This window comes from Notechis scutatus, chromosome Z (assembly GCF_049901735.1).
Source record: "Notechis scutatus isolate UNSWTSFEM ecotype Mainland chromosome Z, rNotScu1.2, whole genome shotgun sequence".
Lineage (NCBI taxonomy): Eukaryota > Metazoa > Chordata > Lepidosauria > Squamata > Elapidae > Notechis > Notechis scutatus.
The window spans coordinates 114,921,191-114,947,188 of record NC_142025.1 but is presented as its reverse complement, the minus strand read 5'-3'; the positions used below and the strand labels follow the sequence as shown (position 1 = coordinate 114,947,188).

Here is a 25,998-nt window from a genome sequence, read left to right as displayed (position 1 = left end):
GATTTTCTGTAAAAACATTTAGCAAACAAAGAAAAAAAATGTGGAAATAGAGACTGAAACTCTAGTGATTTGCAAAGTGTACCATATGTTTTCAGCATGCATTCACAGAAGGCCAGAACTATGTATGTATCAAATGTAAACTACTTGAATTACTAGAAGAAAAAGTAAAGGCAACTCTAGCCACTCTGAAACTCAATGAACAAATTGAGAAATCCCAACCTAAACAAGGGGACTACCCCAAAATAAAGCACAATAGGGAGCAAAAAGCTTCTTAAAAAAGATGACTCCATATATGAATATAAAGAAGATAACCGATACACCAAAATTGAACACATTAGAGAAAAACAGCTTCCATTTAAAAAAAAAAACAGTTTACGTACATATCTAAACAGCAAAACCAATGGAAACATGTCACTCTTAGAAAAAAAAAACCAACAAACAAGAGTAAAGCCCCTACTATCTACCTTAGCCCATTCCAATAAAGGAATTTAACATGCATTACTACCCCTTTCTTCTCCTACACGTGGGGTCCAATGACACAACCATGAATCTCAAGATTATAATAAGAGATTACAAACAGCTAGGGAAGAATGTTAAAGAATTAGGAGTACAAGTGGTATTTTCATCTATACTTCCAACAAAAGGCCAGCATCCAATGAGAGAGCAATGGATTTTAAAAATGAACCACTGGCTTAAAACTAGTGTCGTCAACAGAACTTTGGCTTCGTAGACCATGGTCTGCATTGCCAAGATGAAGGGCTACTGAAAAGGAATGAATTGCACCTCACAATAACTGGAAACAATACAGAAAATTCAGAAAATAAAATAAGTTAATAAAAGTTAATAAAATACTAGTTATAATAAAATTATAAATAGTAGCCAGCATGGGTTTGTTAAAAACAGATCATGCCAAACCAAACTTATTTCATTCTTTGACAAAGAATGATATGGAGAGTAGTAAGCACTGGGGTACAGTACTCTTCAATATCATCATAAATGACTTAGATGAGGGAATAGAAGGGGAACTCATCAAATTTGCAGATGACACTAAGCTGGCAGGAACAGCTAGCGAACACTCCAGAAAACAAGTCCAAAATCCAAAAAATCTTGGCAGACTTGAACAATAGGCCCTATCCAACAAAATGAAATTTAATTTGGAGAAATTTTACACCCAGAGACAAAAAAATCCCAAAAGTACAACTACATATTAAGTGAAACCTAGCTTAGAAACCGGAACTGTAAGATGGACCTTGGAGATCACGCAAGGAAATATTGGCAACAGATTCAGAAAAGGTTAAGTTTTACTTATTTGTTTAAGAGAATGTATATGATCACCCAATTACTTTCTCTGAAAAAAATAAAAACCCATCAACTAGTAGCCAGCACGGGTTTGTTAAAAACAGATCATGCCAAACCAATCTTATTTCATTCTTTGACAAAGAATGATGTGGAGTGTAGTAAGCACTAGGGTACCACAAGGTTCTTTCTTAGTCCCAGTACTCTTCAATATCATCATAAATGTCTTAGATGAGGGAATAGAAGGGGAACTCATCAGATTTGCAGATGACAGTAAGCTGGCAGGAATAGCCAAAACCCCAGAAAACAAGTTCAGAATCCAAAAAGATCTTGGCAGACTTGAACAATAGGCCCTATCCAACAAAATGAAATTTAATATGGAGAATTTTTACACCCAGAGAAAAAAAACCCAAAAGTACAAAAACAGATTAGGTGAAACCTACCTTAAAAACAGTAAGTGTGAGAGGGACCTTGGAGATCACGCAAGGAAATATTGGCAACAGATTCAAAAAAGGTTAGAACAGAGGGTGGAGCTGACGTCACGACGGTAGGAAAAAGGATTTCAGGGCCCCAGGACTGATGCCGATATCCCAGCAGCTGGATGGTCCATTTGGATCTTAAACAATCCAGAAGAGATGGTGAGCAAGGAGACTGCATCCTGCCAATCCTAGGGATATCTCAAAATCCCTGGTTGATGAAGGAAAAGCTCTCCAATTTTGCTGTTGGGGAAAGTGGCCATTGAAGATGCTGAAATGTTGGGACAGCTCTGGAACGGAAGAAAGAGAAGGAAAGAAAGTGTGTTGGCTTGGTTGAGATTTTTTTTTTTCTGACAAGAGAGCAACCTAAAAGGCAAAAGTAAGACAATTGAAGGCAGAAGAGGAAACAAAGGCAAAAATGAGCCTTCTGTCAAATTAATTAGGTTTTTAATTGTTTATTGTACTACTTCAAAAAAAGGGATTTTTTAAACTGGACTGGGCTTTCTGTTTAAAAATTAATGGAAGATAATTTTTAACATTTATTTTAAAGGGAGAAACTGGATTTTTCTTTGTGTTTTGTTAATTTTTCTTTTTTCTCTTTTTTAAGGAGAACTTTTTATATTGAAACTGTTTTTTCTCTTTTCCAACCTTGTTACATTGTAAAGAGGGAGTGAAAACAAAGTAACACTGCCAACTAGAGGTCTTAAAGAACACTATTTAGATGAATAGACTGTGAGAATTTTTCCAGCAGGGCTGTTTATACTTAGAGAAGATAGAGAGTTGATCACTGAAGATTTGTTTATGCAGGTATTCCTCTTGTAAAATCTCAATGGCTGGAGATTGAAGTTGAAAGAAAAAATATTTTGGTGACCTTGGATTATATTTGTTGAAACTTTGATAGTGTGCCATGGACATTGTATGGTGGCAGTGATTTGCTTTTTGATAAAACTTTAAGCTGCAACATATTTTTGGCTGGTAGTCTTGCCTGGCCTGATCCTTCTGTTTTTTTTTTTTCTTTTTCTTACTTTTCCATCTGATTGTGGTTTTATTGTCAGAATATAGATTTTTTTTTCTTTTTTCCTTTTATTCTCTTTTGCTTTTTTATTCCCTTATTAATACTACTGGTGGATTACTTTTATATTTTTAAATATTGTTTTATTCTTTCTCTTGTTTTTTGTGAGCTTCTCTGGAATTGAGTTCTTTTTAATTTTTATCTTTTTAGTTTTTAATTTTTGTTATTGATTTTAACTTCGAACTTTTGATCCTTTTTTTTTTTTTTTTCAATTGGATTGAGGTTTAGAAGAGCCTGAAGATAGTTCAGGTATTGCAAGCTGATTTTTACTGATTGGATTTATAACTAATTTGAAATGAGGAAGACAACTACCACAAGCTCATTGATCCCTACCTCTTCCTCCCCACTTAGTGGTCAGCAGTCACTACACACAATGTTGCAGCAAGAAAAGGAGAGAGAGAAGGAAAAAGAGAAGGAGGTCACACTACAAATGATAATGCAAGCAATACAAAGAATAGAAGACAGAACAGAGAAGACAGATGAGAAAGTAGAAAATACACAACAAATGATGATGAAGTATGAGGAAATGTTTCAAAAGATAGAAGAAAAAGATGACCAGAGAGATAAAAAAAATGGTGAAATTGACAGTAGATTGACAGGTGTTGAACATGATAAAGGAAATAGAATGTTCGGCTGGGAGATGGATAGGGCAGATTTCTATCTCAGATTTCATAATATTGAGGAAGAAAAAGAAGAAAATCTTTCTGAAATAATGATAGAAATTCTGGCAGGTGCCTTGAAGATATGCAAAGAGAAAATGATGGATGGAATAGATGAAGTGTTCTGAATTTTTAAAAGATATGCTATGAGAAATAAACTACCAATCCATGTAAGATTTACTAATAAAGCAATTAAAATGCAAATATTGCAAAGCACAAGAGATGTGCCATTGAAATACAAAGGCAAGGAGATTATGGTCCTAAAACAAGCACCAAGAAAAGTGAGAGAGATGAGAAGAGAATACCAATTTTTGACAAAAAATCTAATTAAGAAGGGAGTGATTTACCGATGGTTTATTCCAGGATGCCTTATATTTACTTGGCAAGAGCAAAGACACAGATTGGATTCAATAGAAAAAGCAGAATTGTTCTATGGAGAATATTTCAGAAGAAAAGAAGATGAGAAAATACAAGAAGCGGAAATAGTTAAAATCCAAGAGGAGGTGGTTGATGCAAGAGACAAGGAAATACTAGATGAAAAAGAATGTGAAGAAGGAACAGTAGGTGGAAAAATGGAATATAAAGAAGCAAGAGAGAAAAGATCCACCAGAGCAATAAAACCTACATATAAAGTATAAGTTATGGAAGAAAAGAAACTGATTACAAAAAATATAAATGGATTGAATTTGGCTATCAAAAGGAAGAAAACATTTCATAAATTAGAAAAATTAAAATGAGATATAATCTGCTTGCAAGAAGTTCATATTAAAAAACAACATGTTCAAGTACTAAAACATCCCAAAATTGGGAATCTATTTACCTCATTGGCACAACAACAAAAAAGAGGAGTTGCATTATATATTAAGAATACAATTAAAGCTGAATTAATGTTTGCAGATGAAGAGGGAAGAATATTAATGGTGGAAATAATTGATAATAACTTAAAGATACTTTTAGTCGGAAAATATGCTCCCAATGATAAGCAAGAAGAATTTTATAGAAAACTACACATGGGCAATTAGAGAGCAAGAATAAAAAAAATATTATAAAATATGGGATTTATTTTATCAATGGCTAGAAAAGAAAATAGAAAAATGAAATATAGTATAATATAGATATAATATAATAGTAAAGATGATATATTGTTATGATATGTTATATTTGATTATTGTGAAATGAATGATATTATTGTAAAAGCTGAGATTTGCTCAAAAAGATGATATGAATTTACAATCAAAGTTTAACAACGGTTTGATAGGAATGTAATGATATGAATAGTTGATCTACACAATACAAATCTTAATTTAAATTTAGGAGGGAAAGATTATTAATATTGTGCACAAGAGATATGTACCAACTGACACACTGTATAATGGAAAAGTGATTTTATTTGATGTTATATGTTTGCGTTTGTCTATGTTTTTTATTTTATTTTTATTTATTTATTTTGTCAAACAATTATTAGACAACAGGTATAAATATAAACATGGTAATAAACACATGAAATGGATACAAACAAGAAAAAAGAGACAATAGGACAGGGACGGTAGGCACGTTGGTGCACTTATGCATGCCCCCTACAGACCTCTTAGGAAAGGGGTGAGGTCAACAGTAGACAGTTTAAGGTTAAAGTTTTTGGGGTTTGGGGAGGAAACCATAGAGTCAGGTAGAGTATTCCAGACATTGACCACTCTGTTGCTGAAGTCGTATTTCCTGCAATCAAGTTTGGTGCAGTTTATCTTTAGTTTGTATCTATTGTGTGCTCTTGTACTGTTATGGTTGAAGCTGAAGTATTCATTGACAGGTAGGACATTGCAATGTATGATTTTAAATACTATACTTAGCTTGGACCAAAGGCGGCATAGTTCTAGATTTTCTAGGTCTAGAATTTCAAGTCTTGTGGCATAAGGTATTTTGCAATGAGTAGAGGAGTGGAAAACTTCTTGTGAAATATTTCTGGACTTTCTCAACTGTGTAAATATCAGATACGTAATGTGGGTTCCAGACTGATGAACTGTATTCAAGTATTGGTGTAGCAAATGTTTTGTATGCTCTAGTTAGTAGTGTAATATTACCAGAGAAAAAGCTATGTAGGATTAGGTTAACAACTCTTAATGCCTTTTTGGCTATATAGTTACAGTGGGCTCTAGTACTTAGATTGCTTGAGATGAGTACTCCAAGTTCCTTGACAAAGTTTGTGTTATCAACAAGGTCTTGACTATTCAGCTTGTATTTTATTTTCTGATTTTTTTTTTTTGCCAATATGTAAGACAGAGCATTTATTTGTTGAGATTTGAAGTTGCCATTTGTTTGACCATTCTGACACATAATCTAGGTCTTTTTGAAGGGTAGCAGTATTTTCAGTGGTGTTGAATAGCTTTACATCATCAGCAAAAAGAACACAGTTGCTCTTAATATGATCACGGAGGTCATTTATGTAGAGTATGAAGATAGTTGGTCCTAGAATGCTGCCTTGAGGGACACCACGGTTGACAGTTACTGGATTTGATAGGATGCTCCCAATTTTGACCATTTGTTCTCTCTTTGACAGGAATGCTTCTATCCAGTTATGCAGCTATCCAGAGATACCATAAGATTTTAGTTTTAGGAGTAGTTTGTCATGCACCACTGAATCAAAGGCTTTACAGAAGTCTATGTAAATTGCATCAATTGCTTTGCCCTGATCAAGTTGTGTAGTCCATGTGTTTTTACAGTGTAAGAGTTGCAAATTACAGGATAGTTTTTTTTCTGAAACCAAATTGTTTGTTAGAGAGTAGGTTGTTTGTCTCTAAGTGGAGGATGATGGATTGGTTAATATTTGATTCCATGACTTTACAGGTGATGCAGCATAAAGAGATTGGTCTGTAATTTTTCAACTAGGCTGGGGTCTCCCTTTTTGAAAATGGGAATGACTGTGGCTAGTGACCATAGATTTGGCAAGCAGCTAGTCCTGAAAGATTTTTCAAAGTTTATGCTTAGAGGTTCAGCTATGGCAATGGATAGCTTTTTTAAGAAGTAGGCACAAATTCCGTCCAGTCCAATAGATAAAGATGGTTTTAAATTGTGTAGTGCTTTTTCAACATTGTCTTCTGTAAAATCGATATATATTAGATCATTGTAGTTGTCTGTGGTTTGACTAGGAAATATTGGGTATGATCCATTGCTTTTACAAATACTGAGCCAAAGAATGTGTTAAAGAGGTTGGCTTTAATGGTGTCATCATTGCAGTCTTGACCATTTGGTTCTTTTAGGGTGGGATGGACCTTGAGTGTTTTAGTTTGTTGTTTGCAAAATTGTAGAAAGAGCGGGTGGAATTGGTGCATAGAAGGTTTTCCTCTTGTTTAGTGGGATAATTGGTGCATTCAGTCTTTATCTGGTGGCATAAATTTTTGTATCAGCTTTTGAAGTTGGCAACATGACCAGATTTGTTTTTCCGCCAAAGGGATTTCTTTTTGGATTGGAGCTTCCTTATTTTTATGAGTAATTTTTTTTCTGGTTTTGGGAGCTGTTATTGGTACATGTAGTTTATTGACTCTTTTGACTTCAAGTAAAAATATGTTGTAATGGTCTTCAACAGTATTGCATCCAGTGAATAGAATTTGCCAATCAAGAGATGAAAGATCATTGTCTATAAGATCATAGTTGCCTTTTTGAAGTTATAATTGGGGATTCTGTCATTTTGATGATTTTTGTGAGGACATATGTTGAGACAAAACTCAATCATGCTGTGGTCATGTTGGAAAAGGGTTGTTTAATTTGAATTCCATAAATTGAATTCAAACTGTTGCAGAAGATGATATCGAGGTAGTTATGTTAAGTCTAGTATTGTTGGTAACTAGTTGTCCCACCCCTAGTGTGGTCACGGCATTGTACAGGGTTGTATGAATGGATTCAGGTGTACATTCATTTAGTGTCCAATTTATAAGAGGTAAGTTGAGGTCACCAAGAAAAATAAGAGAGTGTGGGCAGGAGGCAGCTCATGTCAGTAGTGAAATTAGCTTGTTTGCATGAATTATATCACAGTCAGGGGCATGATAGCAAAGTAAGAAGCGGATTGAGGTGTTTAAGGTCAGTTCACAGACGATGGTCTCGGAAAGAGCAAGCTCTCGTATAATTTGGATCTTTTTTAGATTTAGAGATTATTTATAGAATATAGCAACTTTTTTATAGAATATAGCAACGAAATCCTCTACAGATTTCACAATCTGACTGAAAGACTTGATATTCTCTTGTAGTGGTAATGGAGTCTGAGAAAGATGTATTTAACCATGTCTCACAGACAAATATAATGTCAAATGTGGCTGAGCTTAGAAGGATGAGGAATTCATGCATTTTATTTGCGAGGCTTCTTGCATTAAGTAGTTTGCATTTAAGATATGAAGTAGTGTGTCTGGAGGAAGTAAGGTGCCTGCATCCCTAATGTTGGATGTTTGAGTAATGGATATTGTGACGTGGGTTGTGGCTCTTGCTTTTGATACTGTCAGCACGGTAATCAATGTATAGATTTGTATTACCTAATTCATGTAATCTTTTGAGCTCAGAATGTAGCTCTTGGGATCGTACATGTTGCTGTAAGGTTAGATCAGGGTGAGAACGAAGGTTCTTATGGTTGTTGTTGCTCCTTGTGAGTGAATTTATTGAGAAAATGAATTTGTGTTTGCTTGTTTTGTTTTTGCAAACAATCCTGCAGAGGCGTGGGATCATCAAGCCATCTTTGTTTTTAAGCTCAGGACTGACATGGGAAATATCAAGTATTTCTTCAGGGAGATGGTTGATGCTTGATTTTCTCTGATGATGTTTCGAACGTTAGAGATGTCATCATTGTCATTGGCCTCTAGACCAAATAAGATGGCATTTGGTCACTTCCGTTTATGCGCAACAGCTTCTTTGATCGGGATGGGGATATCAACATTTGTAGGATTTGTTGTTTTTTGTGGATTGGGTTTTGATTGCAGTTGTTGAGTAGAGATATGGTTTGTAGATGTTTGATGTTCGTATTTTAGTGCTGTTTCTTTTTTTTTCAAAGGTTTGCCAATCTAGTTTGTACAGTGTCCAGGGATGCTACAGTGGTGTCAAGGGACATTTCCTCTGGGTTCCACCAGATGTCCTTAATTAAGGGAGAATACCCACAAGATTCCCTGCCTCCCTGCTCTACTGGATCCCATGGATCTTATCAGGAAGAGATAGATCTTCAAATAACCTGTGTATTTTGTATTGGAAATTCCCCTCTGTGCATTTTTTTTAGTAATTTAAAAACATTGGCCACTTATTCTCTACCAAAAACAAAGTAATCATCTCCTACAGGAATCACCATATTTTCTCCACTAGGTAAAAACCTTCAAGACTGCAGAGAAGACTATTTCAATTCAACAACAATCAATGTATCTTGAACCCCAAGGGATTGACACAAGGATAATGATGGTTGTGTGTCAGAGTCATGGCAATGTGTTCCCTGCCTGTATTCTCCACTGGCAGAATATCTGTTCAAACCCTGATGCCATTAAAGAAATAAATTTTCAGTCTCGTGGATTTCCAAATACCCAATAGTGGATTGTCCGACTACTGCACACTCAGATATAAACCTTGAATTAATCACTGGATAACAATTGGAATAATACAATATTTCCTCTAAAATAGGATACATTTTAAAAAGTGAAGATGTTTCTCCTCCTGATTTTTCTGGTGAAGAAAATAGTGACTCTGAGCTGCCCTGCAAGTGATGCATTCCTTGTTCCACATGAGTGGTATCAACCTGGAGACCTCATCATTGTTGGGATGGCATCCCGCATAATTTACAACCTTTTTGAAATAAATTTAAAGGAATATCCTAGTATAACATCTTATGATGTACCAAAGTAAGGTTTTCTTTTTCTAATCTTAATTAGTTTTCCCAAAATTGCTTATGAGAGTAAAAGGATTTTAGCATAAATGTAGGTTTTATATCTACTCTAACTCTCTCTGTCCTACAAATGTTTCTAGTTATGGAAGCATAAATAATTTTATTTACCTTATGGTAAGGTTTGTCATATAATGTATGTAACTTTAGTGCAAAACATCTTTTGAACAACATTTATAATATTTTTTTAAAAAAAATATGTATCACTAATCTTATAAAAACACATAAAATAAATGACTGATACATTCTAGAATTGTTCATATTGTATTTGGTGAAAAAACATTAGAAAATAAATTTTGTATCATGAAGAAATGAACTATTTTTATTTCTTGTAGCAGTTATTTGTTGCAAATTATGCAAATACCATAGAAAAAGAAAAATTGGAAATAGTTCAAATTATTCACCATTTTAGAAAATCTATTAGTTTCCTCCTTTCATCAGAGAAAGAAATGCTTGATATTCATACAGAAATTATGTCACCTATTGAGAATGATCAATTTCCTTTTTCAACTGTGGTATTTAAATCATTTGCAGTCTAATAGTTAAGTTCTACCAGCACATCCTTGCTTTGGCTTTTGCTGTGAAGGAGATCAATGAGGACTCCCAGATCTTACCCAATGTCACTCTTGGGTTCCACATCTATGACAGTTACTACAACCCAAGTATGACCTATCGCACCATTCTGGACCTCCTTTTCAAATCCCAGGAATTTGTCCCTAACTACAAATGTGATATCCAGAAGAATCTCATGGCTATCATTGGGGCACTGGATTTTGTCACATCATTTTATATAGCTGAAATTACAGGATTTTTCAAGATTCCACAAGTAAGTTCTGAAGGGGTTGAGAAGAAAATTCTTAATCTTATTGTTGTTATGGAATAATGAATAGGCATCAACAATTAGGTTTAGATATTAAGATGTTGTGCATGGCTTAAGGTCTCCTGCTTGGTATTCTTTTCTGAAGTTACAATGCCAGTTACAGGAAGTGAGTATCAGGAGACATTCCATTCCTGAGGGAAGATTTGAATTGCTTCTATTAAAACAATTGATCTAGTATCTATGTTTGAAATATTTCCAAAAAATTGTTTCTATATACTTTAAAGAATGCTGGGGGGAAATCTCCCTTGGATATATTTTGTATGAAAACAAGATAGGAAAATTAAATTTAATCTAAAGACTCTAAAGGATACTACTGGACTTTCTTTTAGCTGACATACGGCTCATTAGCCCAAGAGGAATTTCAGACCAGTAAGTTCTCTTCACTTTATTTCATGGTTCCCAAAGAGGACCATCAATACATTGGGATTATCCAATTGCTTCGTCATTTCAGGTGGACGTGGATTGGCATATTTTCTGTTGATAACAACAATGGAGACAAATTCTTACAGAAAATTGAGCCCTTACTTTCTGAGAATGGAATATGTTCATCATTTACAGAAAGACTTGATCAAAAAATCCACTTGGAAGATTTCCTAGAATTTTATCAAAAATTCACAATAATTTCTATTAATATGTTGTATAGAAAATCCAATGTATTTCTGGCCTATGGAGAATCCTGGACAATTATGTGGCTAAGATTTACAACATTTCTGGTAGACCCTGAAAACAAGAAAAGTGAATTATTAAGAAAGGGGTGGATCATGACTGCAAAGATTGACTTTATATTATCAGGCATTCAAATCACTTCAGATCTCAAGATGCACCATAGGGCTATTTCCTTCACTGTTCATTCCAGAGCAGTTGTAGGTTTCAGGGAATTTCTTCAGGCCATAAATCCTGTTTCAGACTATAGAGATGGGTTTCAACAAGATGTTTGGGAACAGTCCTTTGATTGTTTATTTCCAAAGCCAGAATTTCAAGGAAGGCATAGTAAGAAATGCACTGAGGAGATGAAGTTGGAGGATCTTCCTGCACCTGTGTTTGAAATGGAAATGACTGCCCAAAGCTACAGTGTCTACAATGCTGTTTATGCTGTGGCTCATGCTTTGCAGTCTCTACACATATTGATGTTCAATAGGAGGAAAACTATGATGGGTAAAAACCCTGATCTTCCACAGCTGCAGTCTTGGCAGGTATTCCCTTTGCATTGGACTTTCAATGAGCAGCTTGAAGTAGAATTATCTTTTGAACCCATTCTGAAAAATGTTAATATATTTTGCATGTGTAATCTACTATGTGAAAAACATAGAAATAGGATAATTTGTTTACAGTGATAACAATTAATCAGTGGAAAAATTTGCCTTTAGAAGTTCTGGGTGCTTCATAATAGGGAATATTTATAAAGAGATTGAACAGCCATTTGCTTGAAATGTTGTATGTTCTTCTCCTTGAGCCTGCTGTTTTACTAGAAAACCTCCAAAGTCTCTTCCAACTGTGTTATATTGTTTTGTATAAAATAGATACCAAAAAATCCCCCCCCAATTTCTGTTGTTATTCAGTCCTTTGGTTATTCTGCTATTCAGATTATTGAGAAGCAACTATAAAAATGATGGTATGCATGGATGAAAGCTTCTTTGTGGCGGCCTTTGCTGACCGCCGCTCCACCGCTTTTGGAAAAGGGAGTAAAGCCAGCTGAGGAGGGGGTTTCCGATTCCCCCGGACCCCTGCTAGGTCTCCCCTATCTTCAGTCACCTCTATGGGGTGACTATTAACCCCCAAATCCGGCTGGATCGGGGGCACTCCAGTGACGAGCGCAGCAGGAACCACACACGATCGCGGATTCCTGCTGCCGCCGAAGCCTTGGAAAACCAGACAAGAATGTGCAGGAGGAAGCTGAGAAAGTGAAAGTTTTTGGCTGAACCGGGATAACAAATAACATCTAAATACCCTGGAAACTTGACTTCATTAAAGATACATTGTTCCCAAAGAAGATTGTAAAAAGCGGCGGAAGAAAGTTAAAAGGGAAAGGTTTTTTTTCTCACTCTGCTACGGAAATAGCAGATGGAAATCGGAAACCCATTTTGCCATCAAGGTAATTAAATTTGAAAATTAAAGCCAAGGGAACATTAAAGATTTCTGAACATTGGAATTAAAAAAAAAAATTCTTGCTATAAGTGGGAAGGGAGAGGTACAGAATTAATATTAAGACTTTGCTGGAGGAGGCTGCTTGGAGATTATAAGATCAGAGTTGAACTGTAATAAGACTTCTAAAAGATATACTTTGGAACTTTACATTTGAACTGTACCCCATGAAGAGAAAGTTTAAAAAGAAGAAAGTGCTAAATGAAACAGTTTGTGTCTATTTGGATTGCTTGGTGACTTTGGGACATTTGGAAATTATTATTTGAAAGACTAAAAACTTTTGGGTTGTTTAAAATTTTTCACAATGGCATTATCTGTTGAAGAATTGAAAATGGAATTTAAAAATCTAAAAGAAGAAGAACAAGAAGGGAAGGGCTCTTCTGGAACTGTTTTTCATTTTTTAGAAATGGCGATTTCTACCTATCAGAAATTACATGAACAAGAAAGCTGGGATGAAGAAGAAGAAGCCACCTTTAATGAACAAACATCTTTAGTTGGGGAAGAAAAGGGAAAGAGGGGGAAGAGAATGGAGAATTTAAGACTTAAAAAAAACAACCAAAAAAGAGAAAAATAAGGTGAAAAATTGATACAATGTCAGGAAGCAACAGAAAAGAGAAATACAGAAGAGAGTGGAGATTAAGAGGGTGGAGATCAAGAGATGGGGGGGGTAAAAAGGCTAGATCGGAGAAGAGAGGAAGGGAAAAAGGGAAAAGAAGTTATAAAGGCTTGAAACAAGGTGTAAAGAAACAGGATTTTTTCAGAGATAATGGGTAAAATCATAATTAAAAAAGAGATTCTGCAAAAGTACATAAGACTGTATTGTTCTACTTGTATTTGAAACAATGTTAGAAAACTGGAATACTATAAAATATTAAAGGCAATGTGTAAAATGCTTAAGACTTAATGATAGAGTTTAATCTGCTATGGATTATTGTTTTAATTATATTATAAACTTATCATTTTTCTATTTTAAAATGTAGTATGTAGCTTTAGAATGTGCTAAGCAGAATCAGAACGAAAATTATATATTATTTTAAGTGTTATATTTAGGGGAAAGATATAAAGGCATCATACTTCAATCAGTGATTACAGGAGAAATATTGTGTTAATGAGAAAAGAAAAATAGATAATTGAAACAGAACGGACAAAAGATATAAGCATAATGATTTAAATTGAGATGAAATAAATAAAATAGAATTAAGAGAGTGAAAAGAGGGAAGAAGCCATATAGAAAATATAGAATGGCAAATAAGATATGAAATGGTATATAAAGTGAGCATGAACTTGATTTATGTCTGTACCAAAAGATGTAACCCGGGACTAAGCCGCTTTCCAAAAAGTTTTATGTCTTTATGTTTTGTGGTTTTTTTGTGTATGTTTGTTTATTGAAAATTAATAAAATTTCTTTTAAAAAAAATGATGGTATGCATGTTGATAGGAGTTATTTGAGAAATCTCCTAATGGCTTGCAGAATAATAGTTAAAATGATAATTCATATTACTTTTTGTTATCACTTCCAAAAATAAGCAATTCTCCAAGAACATTCTGTGTGGCTCATTAAATTTTTCATGAGTCACAAGTTGAGTTTTCTGTCTCTATCAGATATTTAGAGACATAGCTGGCCCTTTTTCAATGTGTCATGCATAGCATGAAACAGCCTTATGTTTGCAATAATCTCTAACTCTCATTTATCTATTAAAGAAAGCTTGTGTCTCAAATTCTAAAATCTGGAAATTAGTCAGACCTCAGACTCTCAAAATGCTTTGTACCAATGAGTAAATATTAGATATGATCTATCTTTTTTTTAAAACAAATTTTATTAGTTTTTGAAGACAAACAAAACATAAACCTTGTACACATTAAACCTCTTTCCCTTGTAAATTTTTACAAGGCAGATAATACGATATTTTATACAGTGTGATTTTATTATATCCCATTTCTACTTAAATATCTTTTAACACTCTCATTTCTTCTCATTAAATTTAATCATCATATTCATATTTCCCTCTGTCTTGTTTGCAATTATTCTCCTCCCGCTTTCCTCCAAGGTTTTATTAAATCTCACATAGACATAGACACACAAAACACATAAGGTAAAACTTCTTTTTCAAAAAAGTAGCTTGGCCCCGGATTACCACTCTTTGTATGGACTTCGATTAAATTCATATTCATCTTATATGCCATTACCTATCTTAATTACCATTCTGTAATTTCTTTATAACTTCTCCCCGCTTTCCTCTCTTCTTAATTCTATTTTGTTTATTAACTTAATTTAAATCATTATATTTCTATCCTTTGTCCATTGCTTTCCAATTGTCTATATATTTCATTCCCCATAGTAAAATAAAAGAATTTCTCCTGAAATCACAAATCAAAGTATGATGCCTTTCCATCACACCTCTAAATTAAGATTTAAGGTAACTCCAAATTCCCTATCTGATTCTGCTTAGTACATACTACTTACAAAAAGAAAATAGTGAATCCATAACATAATTAAATATGTCATTAAACATTAAATCTCATGACATTCCAATTATCTATTTCAAAAGCAAGTATTACAATAATATATTCATACTAACATCCACACAATAGTCAATTAAAATCTATATTTAAACTAAATATTTAGACCTTCCTTTTAATATTTTATTAAATCTTAAATTCTACCATTATTAAACCTTTAATATTTTAGTTTTTACTTAAATCTTATAAAATTATAATTTTCTATTTCTAATACAAATACTACAATACTATCATATGTACCTTGCAGAATCCTTTTAAAACAAAATTATATTACCCTTTATCCCTAAAAACCATTTCTTTTTCACATCTTGTTTGATACCCTCGTGGCCTTTTCCCCCTTCTTCCTCCCTGTCTTATCCCATCTGGTCTTTTTACCCCCTTAACTTCCCCTCTCTGTTGTATTTCTCTCTTCCTTTTGCTTTCTAGCCTTATATTGATTTTGCATCTTATTTTTCTCTTTCTTAGATATTTTTTAAGTCTTATATCCTTTTTTTTCCCTTTCTTTCTCCTTCCTTTCTTAAGCACCTCTATGGGTTCATTAAAGATGGCTTCTTCTTCTTCTTCTTCCATCAATTGTTGTATTTGCTGATAAGTAGCAAGCGCCATTTCTAAAAAGCAAAAATTTCTCCCACATCGTCTTTCTTTTTTTTTTGCCATATTCCTCTCTCAGTTCATCAGCAGATAAAGTCATTGTAAATCCTCCTCTTCTTCTTCTTAAAACAGCCAAAGATATTTCCAAGCTTAAAGCAAATCCCAAAGTCCCAAAGTCACCAAACAATCCAAACAAAGCACAAAATTCTTCCCTTCTTCCTGGGTTAAAATCAGTTGCAAAGGGAGAAAAAGAAAACCAGTCTGTATTTTAAGTTCTTATTACAGTAACTTCCAATCTCTAAAATCTTCCAGGCATCTCTTTCAACAAAATCTTAGTATAAATTTTCCTTTTGTCCTCTCCCTTCCCATTTATAACAAGAAGCTTTAGATTTTTACCTTTTATAGAATAGTAGTATTTTCAGCATTCATTTGTTAATTCCATGTGGAAGGAGAGTAAACTTTCACTTGAAAACACTTTCACTCGCCGCTGCCAATCTCTTCTGGAAACAAAGTATCTTTCAAACAAAAAACCAAATCTTAGATTTCAGGGTATTAAATGTATCTTCTAATCCCAGTTCAGCCAAAAAAACTTTCGCTTCAAAAATTTCTCCTTCTTCCTCCAGCACGATCTTGTCCGGTTGCTGGCTTCTTTGTGGCGGCCATTGCTGACCGCCGCTGGACCGACTTGAGAAAAGGAGGTTATGCCGGGTGGGGAAGGGGTCTGCGAACACCCCAACCCCTTGTCCGGATCCTCCTGTCTTCGGTTGCCTCTACGGGCAACCTTATCCTCCGGACCCATCTGGGTCGGAGGAACCAAGAGCGGTAGCGCGGGCGGGATCGCAGAGATCGCAAACCCCGCCGCCTCCGAAGCCTGGCAAAACCGAAGTCCTAGATATGATCTATCTTGAATTAGGTATTTTAGTAAACTTAATTGGATAAAGTGACATAATTCAAAAAGCTTATTTTCATTCTTCTGTTCATTGTTATATTTCCTTAAAATAATATCAAATAAATAATAGAGTGGACATGTACATTTCCATGCAATATTGATCATCAAATTTCTAAGTGTACATATTTAATCATAGTTATTGGAATGGGAAGAATGAGTGAATGAAACTTGAATATGTTGTTTTCTTCCCTCTCTCTCTTCTATTCCCTTTCAAGTAGCTCCATTCATTTCTTCAAGGGATTTCTTTTAACAATTCAGCTGGGAATAGAGTGTTCCTGAATGACAAAGGGGAAACAACCGGTGGATTCGACATCACCAACTTGATCACATTTCCTAATAGATCCTTTCAGAGAGTTAGAGTTGGAAAGATGGATCGACGGGCTCCAAAAGGAAAGGAATTATGGATTGATGAAGATATGATTGCATGGAATACAGCTTTTAACCAAGTATCGAATTAGTGAACTGTCCATGCCTTAATCCATTATGATCCTATATTGAATCTAGTCTTTTTCAAAATCTGATTCCTGGATTTTAAAGAAACAGTGGAGTATTCTTTTCCTAATGTTGTTTGTTGATCAAGAACTCATTAAATTGACAAAATGATATTATAAAAGCCATGTTTGTATATTTGATTTGAATTTCCATTTGAAATCACAACAGTGGCCATGTTTCCATGAAATTGTCAGTCTGTGAAATTGCGTACTCTCCCTGCCCTTCAAACAGGACCTTTCCACATAATTGTGGTTTCTACATCATTTTAAGTTGTGGATGAAACTAATAAATTCAGTGTTCCCTTCCATGTGATTGTTATAAAGTGTTATTATTTTTTTGCCCTTTCCTACAAGCAGGAAAGTTTGTACATCATTCTAATTTCTACTTTTTAAAAAATTCCTACATTGTTTTATCTAGTCTTTGGAAAATAAAAAATAATAATAATTTTCATCCATAAAGGAAAAAAAAACTGTTTTAAATATTTCCAATTTCAAAACCATTTATGTTTATCACCAGATTCCTCCACTTTCTCGTTGCAATGACCCTTGTTTCCCTGGATGCTGGAAGAAAAGGATTGAGGGGGATCAGTTCTGCTGCTATGACTGTGTTCCATGCCCAGAAGGGAAGATTTCAAATCAAAATGGTAGGCTAAGAATTCTTAGCAAATTTTAGTAAATTAATTGGTTGCATAAAATTAATAAGGTGATTTTCAATAATATTGAATACCAAGAAATGAGAATATTTGCAGCTCAGGGTTGAAATGAGGAGTCCTTGGTATTCTGAGCTTGTTTCTCTTCTTGTAAATGTTTTATTTCCTTAACTAGGTAACCTTATCCATGCCAGTAAGATGTGTTGTTTGCTGTTAGTTGTATGGATATCCAATGAAAATGAGCCCAAACACTGCAGCAATTCAGAACAGCAGATTAAGGAAATTGAGCGTCTATATAACACATTCCAACAAAATGGATACCGACACAATTTTATTAAAAACTCTCTGATAACTCAACCATGTATAGCATAACCAACTCAAACCCTAAAAAGAATTACATTGTCATACGTCAAGAATATCTCAAAAACCACCAGCAGACTATACAACTGCATGGAATCATACAAGCCAACTAAAGCCCTTCAAAACATCCTAAGGAAATCAAAAAGCCGAGCAACTCCAGAAGAAAAAAACCAGTCATCTCAACATAAATGTAAGAAGTGCAAGAACCACTATGTAGGACAAACAGGCAGAAGACGGCAGAGCACATCCATGAACAACAAGTGATGATCAGAAGTCATGAAGAAAATTCTTTAATTTCACAACATATAGACAGATGCAACTATAGTTTCAATTGGCAAAATGTGACAATAGTAGACCAGGCCAAGTCCAAAAATGCCAAGGAATTTATAGAGGCCTGACACTCTGACAAATCAGCCATCAGTAGACATACAGACATTAACAACATCTGTAGTCTATGCAAATAAGACAATCAGTAAGCTCCAAAGACAACAAAAAGACTCCAGCAACTCTCCACCAGTAATGAGCACCCAGATCAGCATAGATGAACCAGATAACAGATAATCAGAGTTGGAAGGGACCTTGTAGGTCATCTAATCCAACCCCCAGCCCAAGCAGGAGACCCTACACCATTTCTGAAAGATGGCAGTCCAATCTCTTTTGAAAGTCTCAAGTGATGGCACTCCCACAACTTCTGAGGGCAAGGTCTTCCATTGGTTGATTGTTCTCACTGTCAGAAAGTTTCTCCTTATTTCCAGGTTAAATCTCTCCTTGTTCAGTTTCCATCCCTTATTCTTGTCTGGCCTACAGGTGCTTTAGAAAATAGCTTGACCCCTTCCTCTCTGTGGCAGCCCCTCAAATATTGAAAGACTGTTAAGATGTCTCCCCTGGTCCTTCTCTTTACTAGACTAGCAAAGCCCAGTTCCTGTACCTGTTCTCCATTCAACTGTTTTAGTCTCAAGTCCCCTAATCATCCTGGTTGTTCCTCTCTGTACTTTTTCTAGAGTCTCAACACCTTTTTGTAATGTGGTGAACAAAACTGGATGCATACTCTAGGTGTGGTCTTACTAAGGCTTTATAGAGTGGTATTAATACACAGACCAACAATCAAGTAAACAATACTTTGGCAGTCAAGGAACTGCCAAAGAGCCATCAAAAAGAGCCAAGCCAAAAACCTCTAAGACTTTCCCCACCCACACAGACAGGCAAGACACCAGAATATAAACTGACAGCAAACAGCACTCCTTCCTAGAATTGATGATGCTATATCACTAGGGTAACTTTCTGCAAGGAAACAAGCAAGCTCAGAGCACCCTCAATAATATGGATTGCTTAGATGAAAAATATCTTTGATTTTCCTTACAGATATGGAAGACTGTTTTGAATGTTCAGAAGATCATTATCCAAATAAAGAAAAGAATGGATGTATCTTGAAACTGCTAATTTTTCTAATTTTTGAAGAAACCTTGGGGATTGGCTTAAGCAGCTCTTTGTTTCTTCTTGTTGACATCTTGGGTTCTTGGAATATTTATTCAGCACAGGGACACTCCTATTGTCATAGCCAACAACTGGTCCTCACCTACACCCTCCTTGCCTCTCTTCTGCTTTGCTTTCTCTCCTCTTTGTTGTTCTCAGCCAACCTGGCAAAGTGACCTGCCTTCTCCGACAATCAATGTTTGACATCACTTTCTCTGTAGCCATTTCTAGTGTACTGGCCAAACCATCACTGTGATTGTGGCTTAATAATTAAATATGTCATTAAACATTAAATCTCATGACATTCCAATTATCTATTTCAAAAGCAAGTATTACAATAATATATTCATACTAACATCCACACAATAGTCAATTAAAATCTATATTTAAACTAAATATTTAGACCTTCCTTTTAATATTTTATTAAATCTTAAATTCTACCATTATTAAACCTTTAATATTTTAGTTTTACTTAAATCTTATAAAATTATAATTTTCTATTTCTAATACAAATACTACAATACTATCATATGTACCTTGCAGAATCCTTTTTAAAACAAAATTATATTACCCTTTATCCCTAAAAACCATTTCTTTTTCACATCTTGTTTGATACCCTCGTGGCCTTTTCCCCCTTCTTCCTCCCTGTCTTATCCCATCTGGTCTTTTTACCCCCTTAACTTCCCCTCTGTTGTATTTCTCTTTCCTTTTGCTTTCTAGCCTTATATTGATTTTGCATCTTATTTTTCTCTTTCTTAGATATTTTTTTAAGTCTTATATCCTTTTTTTTCCCTTTCTTTCTCCTTCCTTTCTTAAGCACCTCTATGGGTTCATTAAAGATGGCTTCTTCTTCTTCTTCCATCAATTGTTGTATTTGCTGATAAGTAGCAAGCGCCATTTCTAAAAAGCAAAAATTTCTCCCACATCGTCTTTCTTTTTTTTTTGCCATATTCCTCTCTCAGTTCATCAGCAGATAAAGTCATTGTAAATCCTCCTCTTCTTCTTCTTAAAACAGCCAAAGATATTTCCAAGCTTAAAGCAAATCCCAAAGTCCCAAAGTCACCAAACAATCCAAACAAAGCACAAAATTCTTCCCTTCTTCCTGGGTTAAAATCAGTTGCAAAGGAGAAAAAGAAAACCAGTCTGTATTTTAAGTTCTTATTACAGTAACTTCCAATCTCTAAAATCTTCCAGGCATCTCTTTCAACAAAATCTTAGTATAAATTTTCCTTTTGTCCTCTCCCTTCCCATTTATAACAAGAAGCTTTAGATTTTTACCTTTTATAGAATAGTAGTATTTTCAGCATTCATTTGTTAATTCCATGTGGAAGGAGAGTAAACTTTCACTTGAAAACACTTTCACTCGCCGCTGCCAATCTCTTCTGGAAACAAAGTATCTTTCAAACAAAAAACCAAATCTTAGATTTCAGGGTATTAAATGTATCTTCTAATCCCAGTTCAGCCAAAAACTTTCGCTTCAAAAATTTCTCCTTCTTCCTCCAGCACGATCTTGTCCGGTTGCTGGCTTCTTTGTGGCGGCCATTGCTGACCGCCGCTGGACCGACTTGAGAAAAGGAGGTTATGCCGGGTGGGGAAGGGGTCTGCGAACACCCCAACCCCTTGTCCGGATCCTCCTGTCTTCGGTTGCCTCACGGGTAACCTTATCCTCCGGACCCATCTGGGTCGGAGGAACCAAGAGCGGCTAGCGCGGCGGGGATCGCAGAGATCGCAAAACCCCGCCGCCTCCGAAGCCTGGCAAAACCGAAGTCCTAGATATGATCTATCTTGAATTAGGTATTTTAGTAAACTTAATTGGATAAAGTGACATAATTCAAAAGCTTATTTTCATTCTTCTGTTCATTGTTATATTTCCTTAAAATAATATCAAATAAATAATAGAGTGGACATGTACATTTCCATGCAATATTGATCATCAAATTTCTAAGTGTACATATTTAATCATAGTTATTGGAATGGGAAGAATGAGTGAATGAAACTTGAATATGTTGTTTTCTTCCCTCTCTCTCTTCTATTCCCTTTCAAGTAGCTCCATTCATTTCTTCAAGGGATTTCTTTTAACAATTCAGCTGGGAATAGAGTGTTCCTGAATGACAAAGGGGAAACAACCGGTGGATTCGACATCACCAACTTGATCACATTTCCTAATAGATCCTTTCAGAGAGTTAGAGTTGGAAAGATGGATCGACGGGCTCCAAAAGGAAAGGAATTATGGATTGATGAAGATATGATTGCATGGAATACAGCTTTTTAACCAAGTATCGAATTAGTGAACTGTCCATGCCTTAATCCATTATGATCCTATATTGAATCTAGTCTTTTTCAAAATCTGATTCCTGGATTTTAAAGAAACAGTGGAGTATTCTTTTCCTAATGTTGTTTGTTGATCAAGAACTCATTAAATTGACAAAATGATATTATAAAAGCCATGTTTGTATATTTGATTTGAATTTCCATTTGAAATCACAACAGTGGCCATGTTTCCATGAAATTGTCAGTCTGTGAAATTGCGTACTCTCCCTGCCCTTCAAACAGGACCTTTTCCACATAATTGTGGTTTCTACATCATTTTAAGTTGTGGATGAAACTAATAAATTCAGTGTTCTCTTCCATGTGATTGTTATAAAGTGTTACTATTTTTTTGCCCTTTCCTACAAGCAGGAAAGTTTGTACATCATTCTAATTTCTACTTTTTAAAAAATTCCTACATTGTTTTATCTAGTCTTTGGAAAATAAAAATAATAATAATTTTCCTCCATAAAGGAAAAAAACCTGTTTTAAATATTTCCAATTTCAAAACCATTTATGTTTATCACCAGATTCCTCCACTTTCTCGTTGCAATGACCCTTGTTTCCCTGGATGCTGGAAGAAAAGGATTGAGGGGATCAGTTCTGCTGCTATGACTGTGTTCCATGCCCAGAAGGGAAGATTTCAAATCAAAATGGTAGGCTAAGAATTCTTAGCAAATTTTAGTAAATTAATTGGTTGCATAAAATTAATAAGGTGATTTTCAATAATATTGAATACCAAGAAATGAGAATATTTGCAGCTCAGGGTTGAAATGAGGAGTCCTTGGTATTCTGAGCTTGTTTCTCTTCTTGTAAATGTTTTATTTCCTTAACTAGGTAACCTTATCCATGCCAGTAAGATGTGTTGTTTGCTGTTAGTTGTATGGATATCCAATGAAAATGAGCCCAAACACTGCAGCAATTCAGAACAGCAGATTAAGGAAATTGAGCGTCTATATAACACATTCCAACAAAATGGATACCGACACAATTTTATTAAAAACTCTCTGATAACTCAACCATGTATAGCATAACCAACTCAAACCCTAAAAAGAATTACATTGTCATACGTCAAGAATATCTCAAAAACCACCAGCAGACTATACAACTGCATGGAATCATACAAGCCAACTAAAGCCCTTCAAAACATCCTAAGGAAATCAAAAAGCCGAGCAACTCCAGAAGAAAAAAACCAGTCATCTCAACATAAATGTAAGAAGTGCAAGAACCACTATGTAGGACAAACAGGCAGAAGACGGCAGAGCACATCCATGAACAACAAGTGATGATCAGAAGTCATGAAGAAAATTCTTTAATTTCACAACATATAGACAGATGCAACTATAGTTTCAATTGGAAAAATGTGACAATAGTAGACCAGGCCAAGTCCAAAAATGCCAAGGAATTTATAGAGGCCTGACACTCTGACAAATCAGCCATCAGTAGACATACAGACATTAACAACATCTGTAGTCTATGCAAATAAGACAATCAGTAAGCTCCAAAGACAACAAAAAGACTCCAGCAACTCTCCACCAGTAATGAGCACCCAGATCAGCATAGATGAACCAGATAACAGATAATCAGAGTTGGAAGGGACCTTGTAGGTCATCTAATCCAACCCCCAGCCCAAGCAGGAGACCCTACACCATTTCTGAAAGATGGCAGTCCAATCTCTTTTTGAAAGTCTCAAGTGATGGCACTCCCACAACTTCTGAGGGCAAGGTCTTCCATTGGTTGATTGTTCTCACTGTCAGAAAGTTTCTCCTTATTTCCAGGTTAAATCTCTTCTTGTTCAGTTTCCATCCCTTATTCTTGTCTGGCCTACAGGTGCTTTAGAAAATAGCTTGACCCCTTCCTCTCTGTGGCAGCCCTCAAATATTGAAAGACTGTTAAGATGTCTCCCCTGGTCCTTCTCTTTACTAGACTAGCCAAGCCCAGTTCCTGTACCTGTTCTCCATTCAACTGTTTTAGTCTCAAGTCCCCTAATCATCCTGGTTGTTCCTCTCTGTACTTTTTCTAGAGTCTCAACACCTTTTTTGTAATGTGGTGAACAAAACTGGATGCATACTCTAGGTGTGGTCTTACTAAGGCTTTATAGAGTGGTATTAATACACAGACCAACAATCAAGTAAACAATACTTTGGCAGTCAAGGAACTGCCAAAGAGCCATCAAAAAAGAGCCAAGCCAAAAAACCTCTAAGACTTTCCCCACCCACACAGACAGGCAAGACACCAGAATATAAACTGACAGCAAACAGCACTCCTTCCTAGAATTGATGATGCTATATCACTAGGGTAACTTTCTGCAAGGAAACAAGCAAGCTCAGAGCACCCCTCAATAATATGGATTGCTTAGATGAAAAATATCTTTGATTTTCCTTACAGATATGGAAGACTGTTTTGAATGTTCAGAAGATCATTATCCAAATAAAGAAAAGAATGGATGTATCTTGAAACTGCTAATTTTTCTAATTTTTGAAGAAACCTTGGGGATTGGCTTAGCCTCAGCAGCTCTTTGTTTCTTCTTGTTGACATCTTGGGTTCTTGGAATATTTATTCAGCACAGGGACACTCCTATTGTCATAGCCAACAACTGGTCCCTCACCTACACCCTCCTTGCCTCTCTTCTGCTTTGCTTTCTCTCCTCTTTGTTGTTCCTCAGCCAACCTGGCAAAGTGACCTGCCTTCTCCGACAATCAATGTTTGACATCACTTTCTCTGTAGCCATTTCTAGTGTACTGGCCAAAACCATCACTGTGATTGTGGCTTTCATGGTCACTAAACCAGGATCTCAGATGAGGAAGTGGGTTGGAAAAAGATTGGCTTTTTCTATTGTAGTTTCCTGTTCCCTCTTCCAAGTATTTATTTATATTCTTTGGTTGTCAACATCTCCACCATTCACTGAATTGGACATGCACTCAGAGCTCCAAGAAATGATTTTTCAATGCAATGAGGGGTCACCTTTCTTCTTCTACTGTGTCTTGGGCTACATGGGTATCTTGGCTGTTGCCAGTTTTATTGTGGCTTTCCTTGCCCGTAAATTACCTGACAGCTTTAACGAAGCCAAGTTCATCACCTTCAGCATCTTGGCCTTTTGCAGTGTCTCCTTCTTTCCAGCCTATCTGAGCACAAAAGGAAAAGCCATGGTAGCTGTGGAGGTCTTCTCCATCTTGGCCTCTAGTGCTGCTTTACTGGGGTGCATATTTTTGCCAAAATGCCACATCATTGTTTTCCGGCCTAACCTCAGCCAGAGGGAGAAACTCACAAAGAGACATTAGTGCATCCAGTGATTTTTCTGGCTCAAAAAATTGCTGAAAAAATGACTAGAAATACTATTATCTATAGGAAACATAACAGTGATAGGAACATATAAGTTTTTATTTCTGTCAAAGAAAGGTTTGTGTAAGAAGTTCATGATTATTAAGATTTACTATGATTGCACATTTCAAAATCAATGCTCATGCTTCTTTCCTTTCAGTAAAGGAAATGTCAGAAATGGTTTAGGGTCTCCTGCTTAGGTGGAGGGTTGGAGTTGATGACCTACAGGGTCCCTTCCAACTCTGATAATCTAAACTTTCATCATTTTTTAAAATTCTTTAACCTAATATTTTCTCCTTTTCAACACAATTGATTTTGGTCATCTAGCTTTCTATGTTTTTTTAACAATTTTTTATTTTTTACAACAAACATGCAAACAAAACATAAAAACATAAAACCCTCTTTCAATTATATACATACAGTGTGTCAGTTGGTTACAATCTTTTGTGTTATCCTTTTTTTTACCATTACTCACAAGTTATATAAATTCTAACCTTATAAATCTAGCTTGTGCTTATGTAATATCAATTATTAAACATTCATTTGACTGAACTATTTTTGGTCATCTAGCTTTCTTATTGTCTTAGGATATTTCAGATATTGGGTCAAGTGTAGTCTAATGTTTGTAGAGACATTTCATGGTTTTTATAGTTTGAATTCCTAAAGAATTACATAAATGTAATAAAAAGCTGATTTGCATTTAAAAATTTTTTTTTAACACAGAATGATAGTATATGAACTTTAGATTTGTTAATTCTTTTTCAAATGTTAAATTTATTGAGTTTGTGATTCTTGTAAGTTTAACAGAAATTTAAAAAAGGATGACCATTATTTGAGTATATTCCTTTGCATGGACTTTAAGCAAAAAATTAGATTATTTGAACCCTTGATGTATGTGCCTGTTTTTTTCTGTCT

At 35.2% G+C, this 25,998-nt stretch overlaps 1 protein-coding gene across 1 annotated transcript; it reads left to right on the top strand.

The window, feature by feature from the left end:
• The first annotated feature begins 9,161 nt into the window (after nt 1–9,161).
• On the top strand, nt 9,162–25,043 carry LOC148129148 (vomeronasal type-2 receptor 26-like). The gene is made up of 4 exons (XM_087946157.1): nt 9,162–9,358; nt 9,934–10,225; nt 10,609–11,434; nt 24,151–25,043. Exons 1-4 carry the CDS (start codon nt 9,162–9,164, stop codon nt 25,041–25,043), a joined length of 2,208 nt encoding a protein of 735 aa, XP_087802283.1.
• Nucleotides 25,044–25,998: the final 955 nt, after the last annotated feature.